Genomic DNA, 21,403 nt, shown 5'->3' with positions numbered 1-21,403 from the left:
TGATCAATTTTGAGCTTCATGTTTCAAAGATTACATTCATAAAAACCTGCTTATACAATTTGATTTTTATGTGAACTCAGGATAGAGTTTGTGTTTAGGTTTTTACTGAAAATTCAAACTATCACAAATTTTTGCTGGATTAGCACTTAATTCTAACATTATTTTTAATTTCATGATTTACTGAATTCCTAATTTATTCCATCCTTTGGTATCTATTTTAACACTCGGGTATATAAAGTTGAACTTACCAATGACAAGGTTTTAGAAGTGTCTTTCCTACAGGTAGGTTGACTGAATATCATTTCTATCATTTCCCATGTTTTAAAGGCACATTGCCTCCCTGTAGTAATTGAAAAAAGACAGAATAAATTGTTAGAATAATTTTAAGGGAAGAAAAATTTAGAAAGTTCCAAATATCCCTTTCAGTATGTTTCCCACATTCACAATTACCTGGGGAAGAATACCAAAGTCATAAATAAAATAATTCTAGAACATAAAAGTCAGAAAGGATTTTGAGACACGCAATATGAGAAAAAAGTTGGGATGTCGGTGAGGTAAAAAAGAGGAAAAAAATCTTCCAAGAATAGGAACAGGACAAGAATTATTATGTGACAGTTTAATTACAATAACAAATGAATATCCCTTTCCCAATGCCAAGACACTCAATAAAGCTTAAGAAATGTATGGAACAAACACGTGACTAAAATTTCCCCAACATCTTCAGCTACATTTTAGAAATCATAACTCATATAAAGAAAACTGAAGAAATCATTACAGGCGGCAGACTAAGCCCAGTGGTTGGGACGTACATCTGCCACATGGGAGGTCCGCAGTTCAAACCCCGGGCCTCCTTGACCTGTGTGAAGCTGGCCCATGCTCAGTGCTGATGCGTGCAAGGAGTGCCATGCCACGCAGGGGTGTCCCCCACATAGGGGAGCACCACGCACAAGGAGTGCACTCCATAAGGAGAGCCGCCTAGCGCGAAAGAAAGTGCAGCATGCCCTGGAATGGCACCGCATGCACAGAGAGCTGACACAACAAGATGATTCAAGAAATACAAACACAGATTCCCATGCCACTGACAACAACAGAAGCAGACAAAGAAGGTGAAACAGCAAACAGACACAGAGAACAGACAATTGGGGTGTGGAGGGGGGAGGGGAGAGAAATAAATAAATAAATCTTTATTAAAAAACCTAATTAAAAAAAAAAGAAATCATTACACACTTAAGGAATTCTGAAGTTAAAATATTCAAGCACATACTTTATCATGAGACCCCTCTTCTAATGCAGAGGTCTTTACAGTTCACCTGGATTCTGGTATTGAGGAAAACCTATTCCTTCTCTCAACAATTCTTCCTGTTCCAACTGGGAAAGCACATCTCTTTTGCAGACTGGATGTCCTACTTGTATGAAAAAAAGTTACCGGATTTGAGTTATGGTAGTAACAAGTCATGATCATGATGGACATCACAAGTTACCAAAGAATAGGGTGAGCATTGAAGGTCAGCAATGCAACAATAACTTGAACTTAGATGACTGACAATATTTCAACAGAATCTGTAACTCCTGACCTTTTTCCCATTTCAATGAGGACCACTATTTGTTGTTACCCATTTACTAGTAAAAAGAGAGACTGCAGAATTGTCTATATTCTAAATGGTTTAAATCTGTTTTCAAAGTCATTGAATATTATGTTCAAAAATAATCCAATTAAAATAAATTTCCAAAAAATGATCTAAATTCTATATGGAAAAGGATATAAGCAATGTTTCTACTACTGTGTTCTGAAGCCTCAGCATAGCACTTGGAGGAGAATACTTATTTCAACACAGCCCTGAGTGTTGGAAATTGAAATTCAAGAAAGACATTAAATTGTGGTCAAGGAGGCGGGGCAAGATGGCGTCTCAGTGAGCGCACCTTACAATCTCTCCTGCAAAGAAGCGGCTGAGTAGGGTTGGAGTCCTGCTGGACCAGGTTGTTTTGGGTGCTTGCAGGACAGGAGGTGTCTGGACGTTGATTTAGTGGGATGGTGACAGAGGAGATTCTTGCAAGAGTGAACTTAGCCAGCAACAAGAAAATAGAGTAAAAAGAAGAAAGTAACAAAGAGAAGACATAACATTTACACACAAACAATAACTAATTAATCCCCATTTTAGACAAAGAAGCTAAGGAACTGATTAAACCCGTCAAGATAGAATGATGACCAGTAAGGAACAAAAAACTACAAACCAAACCAATGATCAGGGAAACATGGCTGAATCCAATGAACAAACTAAAAACCAGGAAGGGGAGCAGAACATCAGACAAGTAATTAAAGATCTCAAAACATATATTAGAGACCAACTCAATGAAGTAAAGGAAGAGATTAACATTACAAAGAAAACACTTGGAGAGGAAATTGCAGACATATGCAAAAAGAAAACAGATATGATGGTGATGGACATCACGGTTCAAAAATCAAAAATACACTCTCAGCAATTAGCAGATTAGAAGTGGCAGAGGAGAGAATTAGCGACGTGGAAGATAGTACATTTGAAATCAAACACATAGTAGACCTGATCAATAAAAAGATAGAAAAAATCCAGCTAGGACTTAGGAACCAGAATGACAATGCAAAATGCACAAACATATGTATTCTAGGCATCCCAGAAGGAGAAGAGAAGGGAAAGGGGACAGAAGGGGTGTTGGAGGAAATAATGGCTGAAAACTTCCCAAATCTACTGAGAGAGATGGATGAACATGTCCAGGAAGCGCAACGTACCCTAAACACCATAAATCCCAACAGGCCCACCCCAAGACATATACTTGTCAAATTATCCAATGCTCAAGAAAAAGAGAAAATTATAAACGCAGCAAGAGAAAAGAGAACCATCAAATATAAGGGAGGCTCCAAAAGATTAAATGCTGATTTCTCGTCTGAAACTATGGAGGCAAGAAGGCAGTGCTTTGATATAGTCAAGGCACTAAAAGAAAAAAATTTCCAACCAAGAATACTCTACCCAGCCAAACTAGCATTCAAAAATAATGGAGGGTTCAAAATATTCACAGATAAACAAAAATTAAAAGAGTATGCCAACAAGAATCCTGCCCTTCAAGAAATACTAAAGGGAGTTCTGCAGGAAGAAAGAAAAAACAGGTGAGGCAGAGTTGGAGGAGAGTGTAACAGCAACAAAAAAGACAAAAAGAGAAGGAAAAAAACAAACAAAATATGACAAACACAAGACCAAACGAAATGTGGCTAACATCAATAATTCCTTGAAAGTAATAACACTTAATGTCAATGGATTAAACTCATCTGTCAAAAGATTCAGACTGGAAGACTGGATGAGGAAATATGACCCATCTATATGCTGTCTGTAAGAAACACATTTTAGACCCAGGGATTCATGGAGGGTGAAAGCGAATGGCTGGAAAACAATCTTACAAGCAAACAATAACAAAAAAAAGGCAGGAGTAGCTATATTAATATCAGACAAAATAGACTTTAAATGCAAAACAATTGTGAGAGACAAAGAAGGATACTACATATTAGTGAAAGGGATAATCTTTCAAGAAGAACAAACAATCACAAATATTTATGCTCCTAAAAAGGGCACCTACAAATACGTGATGCAAACACTGGAAAAACTAAGTGAAAGAATAGATCCCTCTACAATTATAGTGGGAGACGTTAAGACACCACTATCAACTTTGGACAGAACTTCTCAAAAGAGAATCAATAAAGAAACAAAAACTTTAAACAGTATATTACAGGAGTTGGATCTAATAGACATATACAGATCATTATACCAGAATACAGCAGGATATACATTTTTCTCAAGTGCACATGGATCATTCTCAAAGATAGACCACATGCTAGGCAACAAAGAAAGGCTCAGTGAATTCAGAAAGATTGAAATTATACAAAATAATATCTCTGACAACAGTGGAGTGAAACTGGAAATCTGCAAGGGCAAGAGGCCCAGATTTCACACCAAGATATGGAAACTAACCTGCATACTCTTAGAAAAACAGTGGGTCAAAGAGGAAATCTCAAAAGAAATTAAAAACTACCTTGAAACTAATGAAAATGATAACACAACATACCAAAACTTGTGGGATGCAGCAAAAGCAGTACTGAGGGAAATTTATAGCCATAAATTCCTACATTAAAAAAAAAGAGCAAAAATTGAAGAACTGCACATTTGGAGGAATTAGTAAAAAAAAAAAAAAAAGTAACTACACAGGAAGAAGAAAGAAAGAAATAACAAAGACAAGAGCAGAACTAAACGAAATAGAAAATGAGAAAGCATTTGAAAACATAAACAAAACCAAGAGCTGCTTCTTTGAGATCAATAAAATTGACAAACCCTTATCTAGACTAACAAAGAAAAAAAGAGACAAGATGCAAACACAGAAAATAAGAAATGAGAAAGGTGATATCACCACTGACCCCACAGAAATAAAGACTATCATAAGAGGATACTTTGAAAAACTATATTCCAACAAAAATGACAATTCAGAGGAAATGGACAAATTCCTAGAAACACATAAATAGCCTGTATTGATGAAAGAAGAAATTGATGATCTCAACAAACCAAATACAAGTAAAGAGATAGAATCAGTCATTAAAAACATCCCAACTAATAAGAACCCAGGGCCAGACAGCTTCACAGGTGAATTCTACAAAACATTCCAGAAAGAACTAACACCAATCCAGCTGAAACTCTTCCAAAAAATTGAAACAAAAGGAACATTACCTAACTCATTCTATGATGCCAACATTACCTTAGTACCAAAGCAAAACAAAGACACCACGAGAGAGGAAAATTACAGACTAATTTCTCTAATGAACCTACATGCAAAAATCCTCAACAAAATATTTGCTAACCGTATTCAGCAACACATTAAACGAATTATATACCATGACCAAGTGGGATTCATTCCGGGTATGCAAGGATGGTTCAACATAAGAAAATCAATCAATGTAATACACCATATAAACAGATTGAAGGAAAAAAATCACATGATTATATCTATAGATGCAGAAAAAACATTTGACTAAATACAGCACACTTTCTTGATAAAAACACTGCAAAAGATCGGAATACAAGGAAATTTTCTGAACATGATAAAGAGTATATATGAAAAACCCCTAACATTGTTTACAATGGTGAAATCCTAAAATCCTTCCCTCTACGATCAGGAACAAGACAAGGATGCCCACTATCACCTCTTTTATTTAAAATTTTCTTAGAAGCACTTAGAAAATTGCTTGAGCACTGAGGCAAGAACCAGATATAAAAGGCATTCAAATTGGAAAGGAAGAAGTCAAAATTTCATTATTTGCAGATGACATGATCTTATACATAGAAAACCCTGAGATGTGTACAACAAAGCTTCTAGAACTCATAAATGAGTTTAGTAAAGTCGCAGGTTATAAGATCAATATGCAAAAATCAGTAGCATTTCTGTACACCAATAATGAGCAAGCTCAGAGGAAATCAAGAAACAAATACCATAGTCAATAAAACAATACCAATAAAACAAATAGTCAATAAAACAAATACCAATAGTCAATAAAAAAATCAAATACTTAGGAATAAATTTAACTAAAGATGTAAAAGACTTATACACAGAGAACTACACAACACTGTTCAAGGAAATCAATGAAGACCTAAATAAATGGAAGGCTATTCCTTGTTCATGGATAGGAAGACTAAATATTATTAAGATGCCTATCCTACCAAAACGAATCTACACATTCAATGCAATCCCCAAAAAAATCAACATAGCATTCTTTAAGGAACTAGAAAAACTAGTTACGAAATTTATTTGGAAAGGAGAGGGGCCCTGAAATGCCAAAGACATATTGAAAAAGAAAAACGAAATCGGAGGAATCACACTACCTGACTTCAAAACATACAACAAAGCTACAGTAGTCAAAACAGCATGGTATTGGCACAAGGAGAGACACACAGACCAGTGGAACTGAATTGAGAGTTCTGATATAGATCCTCATATATATAGTCATATAATATTTGATAAAGCCACCAAAGCTCTCAACTCGGAGAGAATGGCCTATTCAACAAATGGTGCCTGGAGAACTGGATATCCATATGTAAAAGGATGAAAGAGGATTACCAACTCACACCTTATACAATGATCAACTCAAGATGGATCAAAGACCTAAATATAAGAGCCAAGACCATAAAGACTTTGGAAAGCAGTGTGGGGAAGCATATACAAGACCTTGTAATAGGAAATGGCTTCGTGAACTTCACACAAAAAGCACGAGCAGCAAAAGAATAGATAAATGGGACTTCCTCAAAATTAAAGCCTTCTGCACCTCAACGGAGTTTGTCAAGAAAGTGAAAAGAGAGCCTACACAAAAGGGAGAAAATATTTCGTAACCATATATCTGTTAGGAGACTTGTAACCTGCATATATAAAGAACTACTATATCTTGAAAATAAAAAGACAACCCATTTGAAAAATGGCAGAAAGATTTAAACAGATGCTTCTTCAAAGAAGAAATACAAATAGCTAAAAAGCACATGAAAAAAATGCTCCAAATCTCTAGCTATCAGGGAAATGCAAATCAAAACTACAATGAGATACCATCTTACTCTCACAAGATTAGCAGTTATGAAAAAAACAGAAGACTACAAATGCTGAAGAGGATGTGGAGGAATGGGAACACTCATCCACTGCTGGTGGGAATGCAGAAGGATCCAGTCATTCTGGAGGACAGTTTGGCGGTTTCTCAAAAACGTAGTCATATATTTGCCATATGACCCAGCAATTCCACTGAAAACAAGGACAGAAACCAATATATGGACACCAATGTTCATAGCAGCATTGTTCACTATTGCCAAAAGTTGGAATCAACTCAAATGCCCATCAACAGATGAATAGATATATAAAATGTGGTATATACATACAATGAAATACTACTCAGCTTTAAGAATGAATACACTACAAACACACATGATAACATGGATGAATCTTGAGAACCTTATGTTGAGCGAAGCAACCCAGGCATTGGAGGACAAATATTACATGACCTCAATGATATGAAATAAGTAAACCAAGCGGCCTCAGAGAGCTAGAGACTAGATGATAGGCTTAAAGGAAATTGTGGGGCAGAGGAAGGATGTAAGCTGACACTTACATGAGTGAAATCTATGATAGGCTGGAGGTAAGTATTTGTACAAGGAAGGGATAAAATGGGGGAATAGGGTTACCTTTAGGTGTGGCTTTGGGGGCTTTAGGGGGGCTAGGGATGGGAGGATGGGTAATATTGCCCAAGAAATTGGGGGGAGGGTGGGGCAACATACAAACATAGGAGATTGTCAGGTATTTGGTTGAGAGTATAATGCTCAGACAACTTTTTCAAAAATATAATAAGGAAAGTTACCTGTTTAAGATGCTTAAAGGGGATAATCTGAGGCAGAACAGGCTCCTAGGGAGTATGTGAGTGCTCATTTTGCCATCGTGGGTTATAGCATTGGATAGAGAACCATATAATGAGAGTGAAGGTATACCCACATTCTGGGGAGGACTGATGCCCTCAAATCGAGGGAATTGTTATCTCTCAAGAGAAATGGTGGCTCCCAGTGCATTAGGGCAGTTGAGCATGTCAAGCCCTCAACACTGTTGCAAATATCTCTAACATGACCCTTCAAGCAATGAAGACTGACTGTCACTGTGGGCCCTAAGAAGAGGGGGAGAGAGGTAATGAATAGATGGAACCAATGGAACCGTGTAGGCAATAGAAGTGTTCCACAAGAGTACGCAAGGATGGATATAAGACATGTTAAATTACACCAAAAATATATAGGGGCTGATAGGCTAAAATGTAAATCATAATGTAAAACATAAGATAGCTAAAAACTTAAAAAATTGTGTAGGATAAAATATAAACCACAATGTAAACCCAAATGTTACCTTATTTGAAAGCTATTGTCTCAATATCTGTACATCAGTTTCAGTAAATATAGTATGAACATGTAAAATGATTATTGATGTGGAAGGGAAATGGGTTTTATGTTGGATAAGTGGAAGTACTGTATATTGTATATATGAATTACTGTGATCTAAAATTTTGAAGATAAGCTTAATAATTAGAAAAAAGAAAAGGAAAAGATAGGACTTACACACTGAGGAAAAGACAGAAATAGTTGCCTTGCCAATTTGCATACAGGGCAACACTTATTGCAGTGATGGAAGGTAAAACATCAAAAATAAGCTTTTGCATTTTTAAATTTTTTGATACCCCAATTTATTTTTCTAAATTAATATGTATTCTATATCTAACCTTCAAACTCATCACTATATTCCATTTTAGTATTAATGGAACCTGGCAATATATTGGGCTTCACTTTTGAAGAAGTTTTGGATCACAAAGAGATTCAATAATGGCAGGGGAGGAATACTGGTGTGGGATGTTATTGACAGGGGACACATGGGTGGCAGGGAGTTTTACAGGGCATATATCCAGAGTACATAAAAATAGATATATTCATAGTGTATACTATTAAAAACAACACCTGAGGGAGTGTTGAGTTCCTAGCCAGGAGAGCTCTATCACAGTCCCTAAAGGAACGGCAATAATCCCCCAAATGTAACGGCAAAGACCATAAAAGGAAGGTCCAACAATGAACCCTTGACCCTAATGACTATGCTTGTGAGCCTGTACACCTGAAATAAGAACAAGGCTAGAGCTGCAGGGTGCCTGAGTCACCTCCTGAGAGCCTCTGTGTTGCTCAAATGTGGCCAGTCTCAAAGCCAAACTCAGCATGTAAATGCGTTGCCTTCCCCCCAGCGTGGGACATGACTCCCAGGGATGAGCCTCCCTGGCGCCAAGGGATTATTACCAAGTACCAGCTGATGATGTAACTAGAAAATGACCTTGAATAAAAGGGTCAACTCAGACCAGCAGAATATCTCAATCTACATATAATACCAGGAGTTAAAAATGCTTTTTGACCTGAATAAAAGGGGGAAATGGAAAGGACAAATGAGTTTATATGGCTATGAGTCTCCAAAAAGAGCCGGGAGGTTATCAGAAGGGTTGCCCTTATGCACACCTCAGCAGAGTCCCAGAGACAGATAAAGTAGATACCACCCCAGGTATTGGTTCTTCTGAGGGATACAGAGACCCTAGGTTCTATGGTCATGGCAGATGGAGTTCAGGGCCCTGTCAGTTGGCCCTACTTTGGAATTTGTGTTTCTGTGTGATGGAGCTGGACTCAGATGTGATCTTTGTCCACAAGTGTCTCCTGTTACTTTTACCGGAACTGTAGTTGGTGCTGGGGTTTAATGTATACCCATGGGACCTGAATCTTTGGACTGACCATGTGATAGCCAGGCCCTGGGCCTCAACAGACTTGCAGCTTCTATACTTTGGTTTATTGGACTTACCCCACTCAGCTAACATGGAGATGAAGGTCAACTACCACACCATGGAGCCCAGAGTGCCTACATCTGAAAGCAGGAGGATTGCATCCAGCATCCATGTGGAATCTAAGCCCCCTCTTGTTACTGATGTGGAGTGGACACAACCATTCCAACATCCACAGGATGGAGGAATAGAGTATGGATTAGAGTGGACTTACTGATATTCTATTCATGAACTACTGTGATTAGTAATCGAAGAAAATGTGGCATTGGTGGGGAGAAAGTGGCCATGGTGGCTGCTGGGGGTAGGGAGTGGGAGTAAGAGATGAGATGTGGGGGAGTTTTTGGGACCTGAGGTTGTCCTGGGTGGTGCTGCAGGGACAGTTACCGGACATTGTATGTCCTCCCATGGCCCACTGGGTGGAATGTGGGAGAGTGTGGGCTATGATCTGGACCATTGACCATGAGGTGCAGCATTGCTCAGAGATGTATTCACCAAATGCAATGAATGTCTCATGATGATTAAGGAGATTATTGTTATGGGGGGATGTAATAATAAATGTATTTATTATATATAATAATAAATGTATTGAATGTAATAATGAAAAAATAAAGACAAAAAAATGTGGTCAAGAAGATTAAATTCTATTGGGGTGAACTCGATGTAAATAAATGAAGAAACAAATTCATTTAGGGATTGTTAGCACAATATAAATGTATTAACATTATAAAATATAAAAATATAATGTAAGAAAGATTATACAATTTGGAGAAGCTGATTTAGATACCTGAATTAAAAAATGGAAGATGATTTATGATGAATATATAGGTAGATTAGATAGATGTTACACAGAAAAGAGATATAGGTGGTAGATAAAGTTTGAGAGTCTCACCTACTGAGACCAGGTTACTGATGTTCTCCAGCATCACTTCTCTGAACAGCTTTCTTTGGGTTGTGTCTAACAGGTCCCACTCTTCCTGGGTGAAGTCTACAGCCACATCCTTGAAGGTCACTAACGCCTAAAAAAATCACAGAAATTTGTGTTCACACAGGGCTACCCTTACCAATGTCTTGAGAGAGATGTACAAAATAACAGCATTAAAGAAGCAGAAACTATGTATGTAAAACTCGAAAGGTGTTGGGGTTCCAGTAACATCATTATCTATGCTGAACTTCCATTGCCTTTCAGATGCACTCACAGGCACAGACACACTCTGAACCCAAAATACCCCATTGTAAAAGAAAATCACATGACATACAGTATGACATACATCTGAAGTATCCCACTAAATTTGTAATTATGCCTCTTTCTAGTTATTGTTTTCCTTTGAGCATTAATAAATCAATATTTTAGTAAATTTTAAGTAAATTTACAGATATAAGGCAAGCAATATGCATTATATACATATCATTTTGAAAAATGGGTATGGTTAGGTTACTCCCCTATATAGACGAGCTCACTTTCCTCTCACCTATAAAATAATTTAAGAATATTTTGTACATTTTGGCAAATGTAAGTTCAGGTATCAAATGCTTTCTATCTAAATTCAATTCACAGGTCTATTATTCATTAAAATGGCAGGGACCCTTGAAAACATAACCAGAATTCTGCAAAACTGAATAGGATTCAAATCAGTAAGTCCTGCTTTCCTCAGTGCTACATAGCTCAGGTATTCATTATAATGCATAAATACAGATGGTTCAGTGTCACAAGCCAGGGACTTCTGAGAGAGTTGTACTGATACATGGCCTTAGACTGACCATTCCTGTGGTAGGAGACCACCCAATCTCAACTTTTTCTGGAGTGTACAAAGACCAGTTTCATTGTCTCACTTTTATCTTCATTTCATTTGTCTGTGAAACATTAAAACAATCCTGTTCGTTGCCTCTGGCCTTTACTAATCTTTAAAAATTTTCACTGAGACATAAATTTTATTCTACCTATTATACAGCTTCTGAAACCACAGACAAAATGAAGGAAGAAATAATTCCTATACATAGCATCCACTTATAAAATTTGAATAAATTTGATTTAGAAAATTGAAGTGGGGAAATTTGAGCAAGAGTGGTAAGGAGAATTGCAGTTTTTTAAAAATTATTTCAAGGAAAGTGTATGTGGCTCAAATAGTTGGGTGCCTGCCTACCACACGGGAGGCCCTGTGTTTGGTTCCTGGTGTACCCCTAAAGAAAATGAGCAAGACAGCAAGCTGTCATTATGGGCTGGCATAGTGTGCTGACACAACAAGATGATGCAATGAAGAGACAATGATGTGACGGCCTGGCATGGCAACCTGATGCAACAAGATGATGCAATGAAGAGACACAAATAGGAAACAGTGAGAGATAAAACCAGCAGGAGAAGGGGTGGCTCAAGTCATTGGTTGTCTCCCTCCAACATGGGAGGTCCTGGGTTCAGTTCCTGGTTTCTTTTAAATAGAAGATGAGCACACAATGAAAAGACAAAGAGAGTTAGTGAGTGCAAACAATGAGGAGTTAATGAATATATTTCTAAAATCTTTTTAAAAAGTATTTCAAAATGTAAAATATATTCCATCAAAACTTTAAGAACATTAAAATTGGAGGAAACGAATACATTATTCCTAATTTCATTTAATTTACAAAACTTCTCATGTACTTCTGACAAATATATCTATCCCTACACCCCAGTACCTGTAATGTTGGGCTGACTGCATGCACAGCTGAAAACTCAGCATCCCTTCTGACTGTAAACATCTCTTCTTACTCACCTGTCACCACTATTCATGATATGGCCAGGCCAAATTCAGGCAATAACATGATCCGTGATTTCATTATTCAATGAGGCCATGGGATGGGTGAGAAAAAGAAAACTTCTAAAATCTTCTCAGAGAATACACAGCTTTAATAGTAGCTTTAACCAACTCTTGTAATTACCTTGGAAGATTACTCATTGATCTGTACCTAACATACCATAAGTAATAAAGAGTCCTATGTAAACTTAAGCTAAGATCCTTGAATAACTCTTGCATACACTTGGAATAGTCACACCAATAGGAGAAATCTTCCCATCTGCTGGCAACAGAGGTGCAAAGAAGAATTACCTACTCACATGGGACTGCATTGCCAAAACCTTAGCTGGCATCTATCTTCCTCTGGATTTTCATTCACAACCAGATAAGCAGAAGGACAGCAAAGCTGAGAATGGAGAAAGAAATCTTAAGATTCAAATCTTGACCACAATTTTCTAGGCCCCCCCATCTTGAATAACCAAAACTTTCACCTAGGAGTATCCTCTGCCCAAACAAAACAGAACATAAGTTATGCTCAAGAGAAATAATAAAGGACTCTCCTTTCCCAGGGTCAAGATGTTGGAGATCCTATCTTCTCTGGCTAAAAAAGATATGATTATCTTCATATTATATAGATAAGAAGATGAAAATCCATGAATTGCATTTATTAATTAGCCCATGATGTTCAGAGACTTTTTTAAAAATATGCCAGTTTTACTCCTTTTTTGTTTGTAACAGCTTTTTTTAAAGATACTTAGATCACATAAAATGTTACAGTAAAAAATATGAGGTTCCCAAATACTCCCACTCCCCACCACCCCCACTCCTCCGACATCAACAAACTCTTTCGTCAGTGTGACACATCCATTGCATTTGATGAATATATTTTGGAACACTGCTACACAGCATGGGTTATAGTTTAATTGTAGTTTACACTCTCTCCCAGTCCATTCAGTGAGTTATGGCAGGATATATAATACCCTGCATCTGTCCTTGCAATATCATTCAGAACAACTCCAAGTCCTGAAAATACCCCCTTATCACACCCTCTCCCTAGCCTTGGCAACTCCCACAGTCACTGTCTCCACATCAGTGATACAGTTTCTTCCATTGCTAGAGTCACAATTCTGTAGCAGAATACCAGTAAGTGCACTTTAATCCATATTTTATTCATTCATTCTGAGGACCTTGGGATGGAGATGTCCGCTTCACCTCTAAATCAAGAGGGTGTTTAGTTCCTACATGGCTGTTGTGTGGGATTCCTACTTGCAATTGTAGACACTCTCAGTTCCCTGGTGTGCTGGTTAACAATTCTCACCTCCCTGTTAGCTGACCTGGGTAAATCCAATGAACCTAAGAGCAGGTGTTACAACTCTGCTGAGGTCAAACTCAGCATGTAAATGTATTTCCTTCCCCCTAGCATGGGACATGACTCCCAGGAATGGGCCTCCCTGGTGCCAAGGGATTACTACCAAATACCACCTGGTGATGCAACTGGAAAAAGACCTGGATTAAAACATGGAAATGGTAAAGACAAATGAGTTTATATGGTTAAGGGACTTTGGAATAAGTCAGAAGGTCATCAGAGGGATCACATTTATGCACATCTCAGCAGGATCTCAGAGAAAGCCAAAGTAGATACAACCTCAAATAGGGGTGCTCCTGAGAGCTACAGAGACACCTAGGTCCCACGGTCATGACAAATGGTATTCATTGCCTTGTAGGTGGGCTCTGCTTTGGAACTTGTGCTCCTGAATGTGATGGAGTTGGGCTCAGATGTGACCTCTCTGCACATACCTCTTCTGTCATTAATGAACCTGTGGTAGGTGCTGGGGTTGGTGTATGCTCAGGAAACTTGAATCTCTGGACTGTCCAGTGCCAGCTGGGCCCTGAGCCTCAGCACAGTTGTAACACCTGCTCTCTGGTTCACTGGAGACTTTTAATTCATTGCTGATTCCAAAACATAGGTATCCCTAACCAAAATCACACCTGTAATTGGGTCCTCATCATAAGAGGAAGCATACTGGAATCTGTTATAAATATTACTGATTTTTGGAAATAGCACTGGCTCTCTGTTGGAGATTTGGACCCAAAGGTTATTGGGAATGAAAGAAAGAGAAAAAGAGAGTTAAAGAAAGAGAAAGAAAGAAAAAGGAAGAACGAGAGAGCTGGATCAGGGGGTCTGCAAGTAGAGACTCAGCAGACAACTTTATTGTTTACAAGGGGCTCTCTATATACCCTAGTCTACGTAACAAGCAGGAACACGTAGCCTGCATGACAACAAGCAGCAACATGTAGCCTAGGTGACAACAGGCAGCAACATGCATTAACTATTAGCATTACCCATAGTCTAAGGAATTTTTTAAAAATTCTTATCTCAAGGAACAAAGTCTAAGTGTTTTATTCCCTATAAAAAGTATGTGCTCATCTTTTCTTTCAGCCTTTAACAGCTTCATCCCATTTGCTGGGAACTCTTAATTACCGCATTCCTTAGGTTGCAAGTGTAGCCATGGAGACAGCACATCTCTCCTTGTGAGGCCACTGTGCCTCAGTTTCCAACAGCTCTCTCACATGCATTTCTGATTTCTGGATTCCCCCTTCCTGCTCTACCATGAACCTGACCTTCTGGATACATTTGTCCTACAACATCTTTATTCTTCCATATGTACAATGCAGCCCATTCAACACTGAGTTCTACATCCCACCCAAATATATTTGGAAATCAACTAAGAAGCTTAAGAATATATACTATTAAAATAAAAGAAAAAAGAAAAAAAGAATATATATATTATTATGAGGTTGATCAGACCCAAGGTTAATCATTTGTACCTCAATTCCAGGAAGAAAATGATTATATTCAACATGTCTGGAGAATTATATATATTTTTAAATTTAATCTTCTCAGTAACCCAACTGATAAAGTCTAATTTACTCATTTAACAAATGTCCTACATTAAGGCTCAGGGAGGTGAAGTAAAATGACAAATTTATATGGCCACTGAAAAACACAGATTGAGTTTGAATTTTTTCTTCCTGTATCCCAATTTCAAATATCTTAAGGGTTACATATCATACCCAGTTATTACATGGAATGTCACCTTTCATTTCAATATTCAGATCCTCACCCTGTTGTCAAAACTTCCTCTTCATAGAGTTTGTTACTTACACCCATGAAGAGCAAACCTGTTCAAGGAAATCTCCTTTTCATTGAACCTGTTGTCAGATTTTCTCTATGTTCTTGGCTAAGTTGTAAGAAATTAATTTCAAGAGCAAGCTGGGTTAGTTAGGCCAGTAACTTATTAGGGAATGATCAAAAGGGAAATGGTAAAAATAACAGATCATGGGGCCCAAGTAAAGAGGAAGGGGCTGAAGAGTGATAAAAAGGGTTGACAGAGTACAATTCCCCATTACAGATCATAAATCCCCAGATTTACTTGTGTAGTGATCCAGCTGAGGGGTGAAAAAGGCTAGAATAGGGGGCAGAAGGCAGGAACAGGGGTCAAATGGCAAGAAAGGGTCAGTTGGCCTTTGCATTTGCTTTTAGAACCATTAATTATAACACCCTTTGCTAATGACAGGAGGTAGTCCCAGCTGTTTGCTGTTTTAATTGACTCCCCCACCAACCAATCCCCCAGGAGGGACCTATGATAAGGCCCCTGGAGAATACCCAGGGCTTCTCCTAGCTTCCAGAGGAAATCTCATTTAGAATGGGATTCTTGCAAGTTTCTCCAGCAGCCATCTTGGGAGTACCAATTTCCACATGTGCAATGGTGGTGGTTTTTCTGCCAGGTTCCAGATCCATCTATTGATTCCCTAACTTGCCTGCTTCAAATCTACTTCCCAAACATTACCTCCCAACTTATGTAGTATTTACTGACAGATGTATTCCAAGCACACATATTTCAGCACATGTTTCATGAGAATATTTTTTTAAATTTTTAAATTTTTAAATTTTTAATTTTTATCTTATATCATATAAATGTTATATCATATAAATGTTACATAAAAAATGTAGGAGAAGGAAGCAGATTTGGCTCAACTGATAAGAGCGTCCATCTACCACATGGGAGGTCCAGGGTTCAAACCCAGGGTCTCCTGACCCATGTGGTGAGCTGGCCCATGCACAGTGCTGCTATGCGCAAGGAGTGCCATGCCATGCAGGGGCATCCCCAGTGAAGGGGCGCCCCACGCGCAAGGAGTGCACCCTGTAAGGAGAGCCATGCCACATGAAAAAAAGTGCAGCCTGCCCAGGAGTGGCACCGCACACACGGAGAGCTGACACAGCAAGATGATGCAACAAAAAGAGACACAGATTCCCAGTACTGCTGACAAGAATACAAGCACACACAGAACACACAGTGAATGGACACAGACAGCAGACAATTGGGGGTGAGGGAATGGGAGAGAAATAAAATAAAAAATAAATCTTTTTAAAAAATGCAGAAGACTCCCACATGCTCCACTCCCTTCCCTCCCACACTTTCCCACATTAACAGCATCCTTCATTAGTGTGGTACATTTGTTGCAATTGATGAACACATATTGGAGCACTGCCACTAAGTGTGGATTATAGTTTAAACCCTGTCCCACACATTTTTGTAAGTTTTGTAAGTTATCACAAGATATGTAATGGCCTGTATCCGTCACTGCAACATCATTTAGCACAATTCCAATGTCCCAAAAATGCCACCATACTGCACTTATTTTTTTAAAGATATTTAGATTATGTAAATGTTACATAAAAAATACAGGTGATTTCCATATGCCCTAATCCCCACACATCCCACATTTTTCCACATTAAGAAAATCCTTCATTAATGTGGTACATTCATTGCAACTGAGGAACACATTTTGTAGCACTGCCAATAAGCATGGATTAAAGTTTACATTGTAGTTTATTCACACTCTCTCCCACACAATTCTGTAGGTTATGGCAAGATAAGTAATAGCTTGTTCTGACATTACAATGTTATTCAGGACAATTCCCAATTCCCAAAAATGCCCCTATATTACATCTGTTTTCCCTCTCCCATCCCTCAGAACCTCCAGTGGCCACTGTCTCCACAGCAATGATATAATTTCTTCCACTGCTAGGATCACAATAGGTCTATAATAGAATACCAGTAAGTCTATTTTAGCCCATAGTTCATTCCCCAATCCTGAGGATTCTGGGATGGTGATGTCCATTCCACTTCAAATTAAGAGAGGGCTGTGATCCAGTAGGGCTGATGAGTGGAAATTTCATGCTTGCAGTTGCAGCCTTTCTTGGTTCTTTGGTACGGAAATTGTCCATTCTCACCTTGTTAGTTGTCCTGGGTGTGACCAATGAACTGGGGAGTAAATGTTGCAACTCCATTGAGATTCAGGGCCCAGATGGAACAGGACAGACCAAAGATTTAAGTCTCTTGGGTGTATACCTACCAACTCTAATACTAATTATATGTTCAAATATAAGGACAGAAGAGCCATGTATAGGGAAAACACAACTGAGTCCAACTCTATCACCTTGGAGAGTATGTATAAGTTCCAAAATAGGGTACATTGGCAAGGCACCAAACTCCTGACCTATCTGACCTGACCATAGTGTCTGGATGTCTTCATCGACCTCAGGAGCCCTGCTATTTGGAAAAGTATCTACTTTGGCAGTTAATGAGATCCTACTGAGACATGCATAATCATAACCTCTGGAATGACCTCCCAACCCACTTTGAAGTCTCTTGGCCATATAAACTCATTTGTCTTATACATTTTCCCCCTTTTGGTCAAGGTCTTCTTCCAAGAACATTTCTGATGTCACTGTATTTGCCTGATGTGTCAATAGATAACTTACTATTTTCCATATCTGCCCACATAGGAGGTGACTTTAATTTTCTGTCATGTTTATTACTGCATGTGACATAGCACATTACTAACCTCTCCAACTGAATTGTAGGCTTTCCTGTTTCTTTTTTAAGTCATTACCAGCAACTGCTCTCTCTTATCACACTCAATCACCTCATCATTTAACCTTATTGTTTCTCTTCTTTTATGAACCCAAATGCCCCTTGTGCCTATCTATTTTTCCCTCTTTCATAATCAATCTACATGAGCACTTTTATGCTTTACTCACAAACCTTAAAGGATGAGTTAGTAACATGACAGGCTTCCCCTTACGTAAATCATGCTACCATCTCCAATAAGCTCCCCATGAATAAATTCAATGTGTGTGCTTCAGTCTATAACTTGGAAGTAAAGAACTGGACCTTTTGGGAACTTTCTTTTTCCTAGACTTCTCTGACATCTCAGTCCCCTGAGTGTATTCCTTCTTCTTGTGTTCTGCATGGCCGTACTCAAATAGTATTATTAGAGCATCTCGAGGCTGAATTGTATGTAGCCCCCTTTCTCTCCCACTTCTGTACACTATCATGACAATCACATATGTATTCAATTACTTCAATATACTCCACTGTGGCTCAAAACTGAGCGTGTACATCTCTATTTACATAGCTAGAGGCAAAAAAACCAACATAACTCAAGACAATACTACCACCATGAGCCCAGAAATTTAAAATAAATTCTCTTTTTCTAGAGTTAACTCTCTGATTAACCTAAATGTCAATCTAGATGAATATAATCGAGATATGCCACTTTAACAAAATATTTCCTTCAAATTAAGTAATTTTGAGTTAGGACTCCTCTAGGCATCCAAGGATTGAATAAGAATTCATTTCTCAGAAACACTCAAACACATTCATATTAGCTATTATTTCAGCACTGAACACTATAACCACCCTTCATTTCTGTGGAAATCACTTCAAAAAATTTCCCACATCATCCTCATGTTCTTTTAGTCTTTGTTTTGTCATTTCCTCAGAGATCTCTTCCTGAACCCCAACCAAAAGTATCTTTTGCCCTTCCTATAGCCTATATTAAAATTCTACTGTTCCTTCTGGTCACTCATATCATTTTTCATTGTAAAATTATTCATTTGTTTGTTCCTATTTTGACCTCTCCCCTGGTCTAAATGCATAAAACCCTTCCTTGAGTGGTAATATATTAAACGAGTTTCCCTTTGGCCATGAGCAAATAATTATAAATCCAGAAATATTATATATCCACAATAATTTTACCTGACCTCAGATAGCCTTTATCCAACTGCCTGCAGTCAAATTAAATAACACATTCTGATTAAAAAGTAAATCATTTACAAAATAAATGAGGACTCTCCCAACTGGTTAAAATTCTCTCCCTTATTCATGAGAATCCAAATGGACTGAGAATGCAGGGAGCCCAAGTATTAATGAGGCTCCTTTCATTCCAAGTGGAGTTCAGAGCTTCTTTGTCTCTAGAAAAACACCATTTTGATGGCAAACTCTCTTTCAATGTAGTTGTAATAGCATCAGTCCTATAATTCAAAAGACACAATTAGATTAACACAGATGTTAGTTAAGATAAATCTACTCGACACACCTTGTATCATTCACTTCCTTCTAAAACTCTCAAAAACAACCTTTCTCATACCAGTATCCCTTCCCTGCCATTGTTGAAACTCTCTGTTATCCAAAACTTCTTCAAAAGTGAAGCCCAGTATATTGACAGGGGACACATGTTTGGCAGTGAGTTCTACAGGGTATATATCCAGGGTACATAAAATTGTTTGGATATTTTCATAGTGGTTACAATTAATAAGAACAACTGAGGGAGTGCTGAGTTCCTAACTAGGGGAGCTCTATCACAGTCCCTAAAGGAACAGCAATAATCCCCCAAGTGCAATGGCAAAGACCAAAAAAGAAGGAAGGTCGAACAATGAGCCCTTGATACTAATGACTACGCTTGTGAGCCTGTGCACCTGAAATAAGAACAAGGCCTAGAGCTGCAGGGTGCCTAGGAGTCGCCTCCTGAGAGCCTGTGTTGCTCAAATGTGGCCAGTCTCGAAGCCAAACTCAGCATGTAAAAGTGTTGCTTCCCCCCAGCATGGGACATGACTCCCGGGGATGAGCCTCCCTGGTGCCAAGGGATTATTACCAAGTACCAGCTGATGATGTAACTAGAAAATGACCTTGAATAAAAGGGTCAACTCGGACTAGCAGAATATCTCAGTCTACATATAATACCAGGAGTTAAAAATGCTTTTTGACCTGAATAAAAGGGGGAAATGGAAAGGATAAATGAGTTTATATGGTTATGAGTCTCCGAAAAGAGCCAGGAGGTTATCAGAGGGGTTGCCCTTATGCACACCTCAGCAGAGTCTCAGAGACAGATAAAGTAGATACCACCCCAGGTATTGGTTCTTCTGAGGGATACAGAGACCCACAGGTTCTATGATCATGGCAGATGGAGCTCAGTGCCATGTCAGTTAGCCTTACTTTGGAGTTTGTGTTTCTGTGTGATGAAGCTGGACTCAGATGTGATCTTTGTCCACAAGTGTCTCCTGTTACTTTTACCAGAACTGTAGTTGGTGCTGGGGTTTAATGTATACCCAGGGGACCTGAATCTCTGGACTGACCATGAGATGGCCAGGCCCTGAGCCTCAACAGACTTGCAACTCCTACATTCTGGTTTATTGGACTTACCCGACTCAGCTGATATGGAGTCGAAGAAGGTCAACCACCATAAGAGAGCCAAGAGTGCTTACAACTGAAAGCAGAATTGCATCCAGCATCCATGTGGAATCTAAGCCCTCTCTTGATAATAGATATGGAGTGGACACAACCATTCTAAGGTCCACAGGATGGAGGAATAGAGTACAGATTAGATTGGACTTAGTGATATTCTATTCATGAACTATTGTGGCATTGGTGTGGAGAAAGTGGCCATGGTGGCTACTGGGGGTAGGGAGTGGGAGGAAGAGATGTGATGTGGGGGCATTTTGGGGAACTGGAGTAGTGCTGGGTGGTGCTGCAGAGACAGTTACTGGACATAGTATGTCCTCACATGGCCCACTGGGTGGACTGTGGGAGAGTGTGGGCTATGATGTGGACCATTGACCATGAGGTGCAGCAGTGCTCTGAGAAGTATTCACCAAATGCAATGAATGTCTCATGATGATAGAGGAGGATGGTGTTATGGGGGGAGGAGTGGGGAAAGGGGGTGGAGGGTATATGGGGACCTCATACTTTTTGAATGTAACATTAAAAAAATAAAGATTAAAAAAAAAACACCTTTCTGCTTTTTCTAAGATATGTCACACTTTTATGGATTTTGGTTGTCTTGGGCAACTACTCTAAAGCACCTATAACAAAAAATTCCTTACTAATCTGTATATCTAAGA

General features: G+C 38.6%; 1 protein-coding gene across 4 annotated transcripts in view; it reads right to left on the bottom strand.

Annotated features, from left to right (window-relative positions):
• The window catches only part of LOC131275863 (zinc finger protein 709-like), a 45,683-nt gene that overhangs the window by 19,820 nt on the left and 4,460 nt on the right, over positions 1-21,403 (bottom strand). For all 4 annotated transcript variants that reach the window (XM_058287423.2, XM_071211503.1, XM_058287424.2 and 1 more), the window contains 3 exons: positions 12,474-12,559; positions 10,278-10,404; positions 249-340 (listed from right to left, as the gene is read on the bottom strand). In XM_058287423.2, coding sequence (XP_058143406.1) covers positions 249-340; positions 10,278-10,404; positions 12,474-12,506 — 252 coding nt within the window. In that variant the 5' untranslated portion in view covers positions 12,507-12,559. The remainder of the gene's footprint in view (positions 1-248; positions 341-10,277; positions 10,405-12,473; positions 12,560-21,403) is intronic.

The sequence above is a fragment of the Dasypus novemcinctus genome, chromosome 24, assembly GCF_030445035.2.
Source record: "Dasypus novemcinctus isolate mDasNov1 chromosome 24, mDasNov1.1.hap2, whole genome shotgun sequence".
Classification (NCBI taxonomy): Eukaryota; Metazoa; Chordata; class Mammalia; order Cingulata; family Dasypodidae; genus Dasypus; species Dasypus novemcinctus.
Note: the sequence above shows the minus strand (reverse complement) of the source record. Positions and strands in the feature narration are given on the sequence as shown.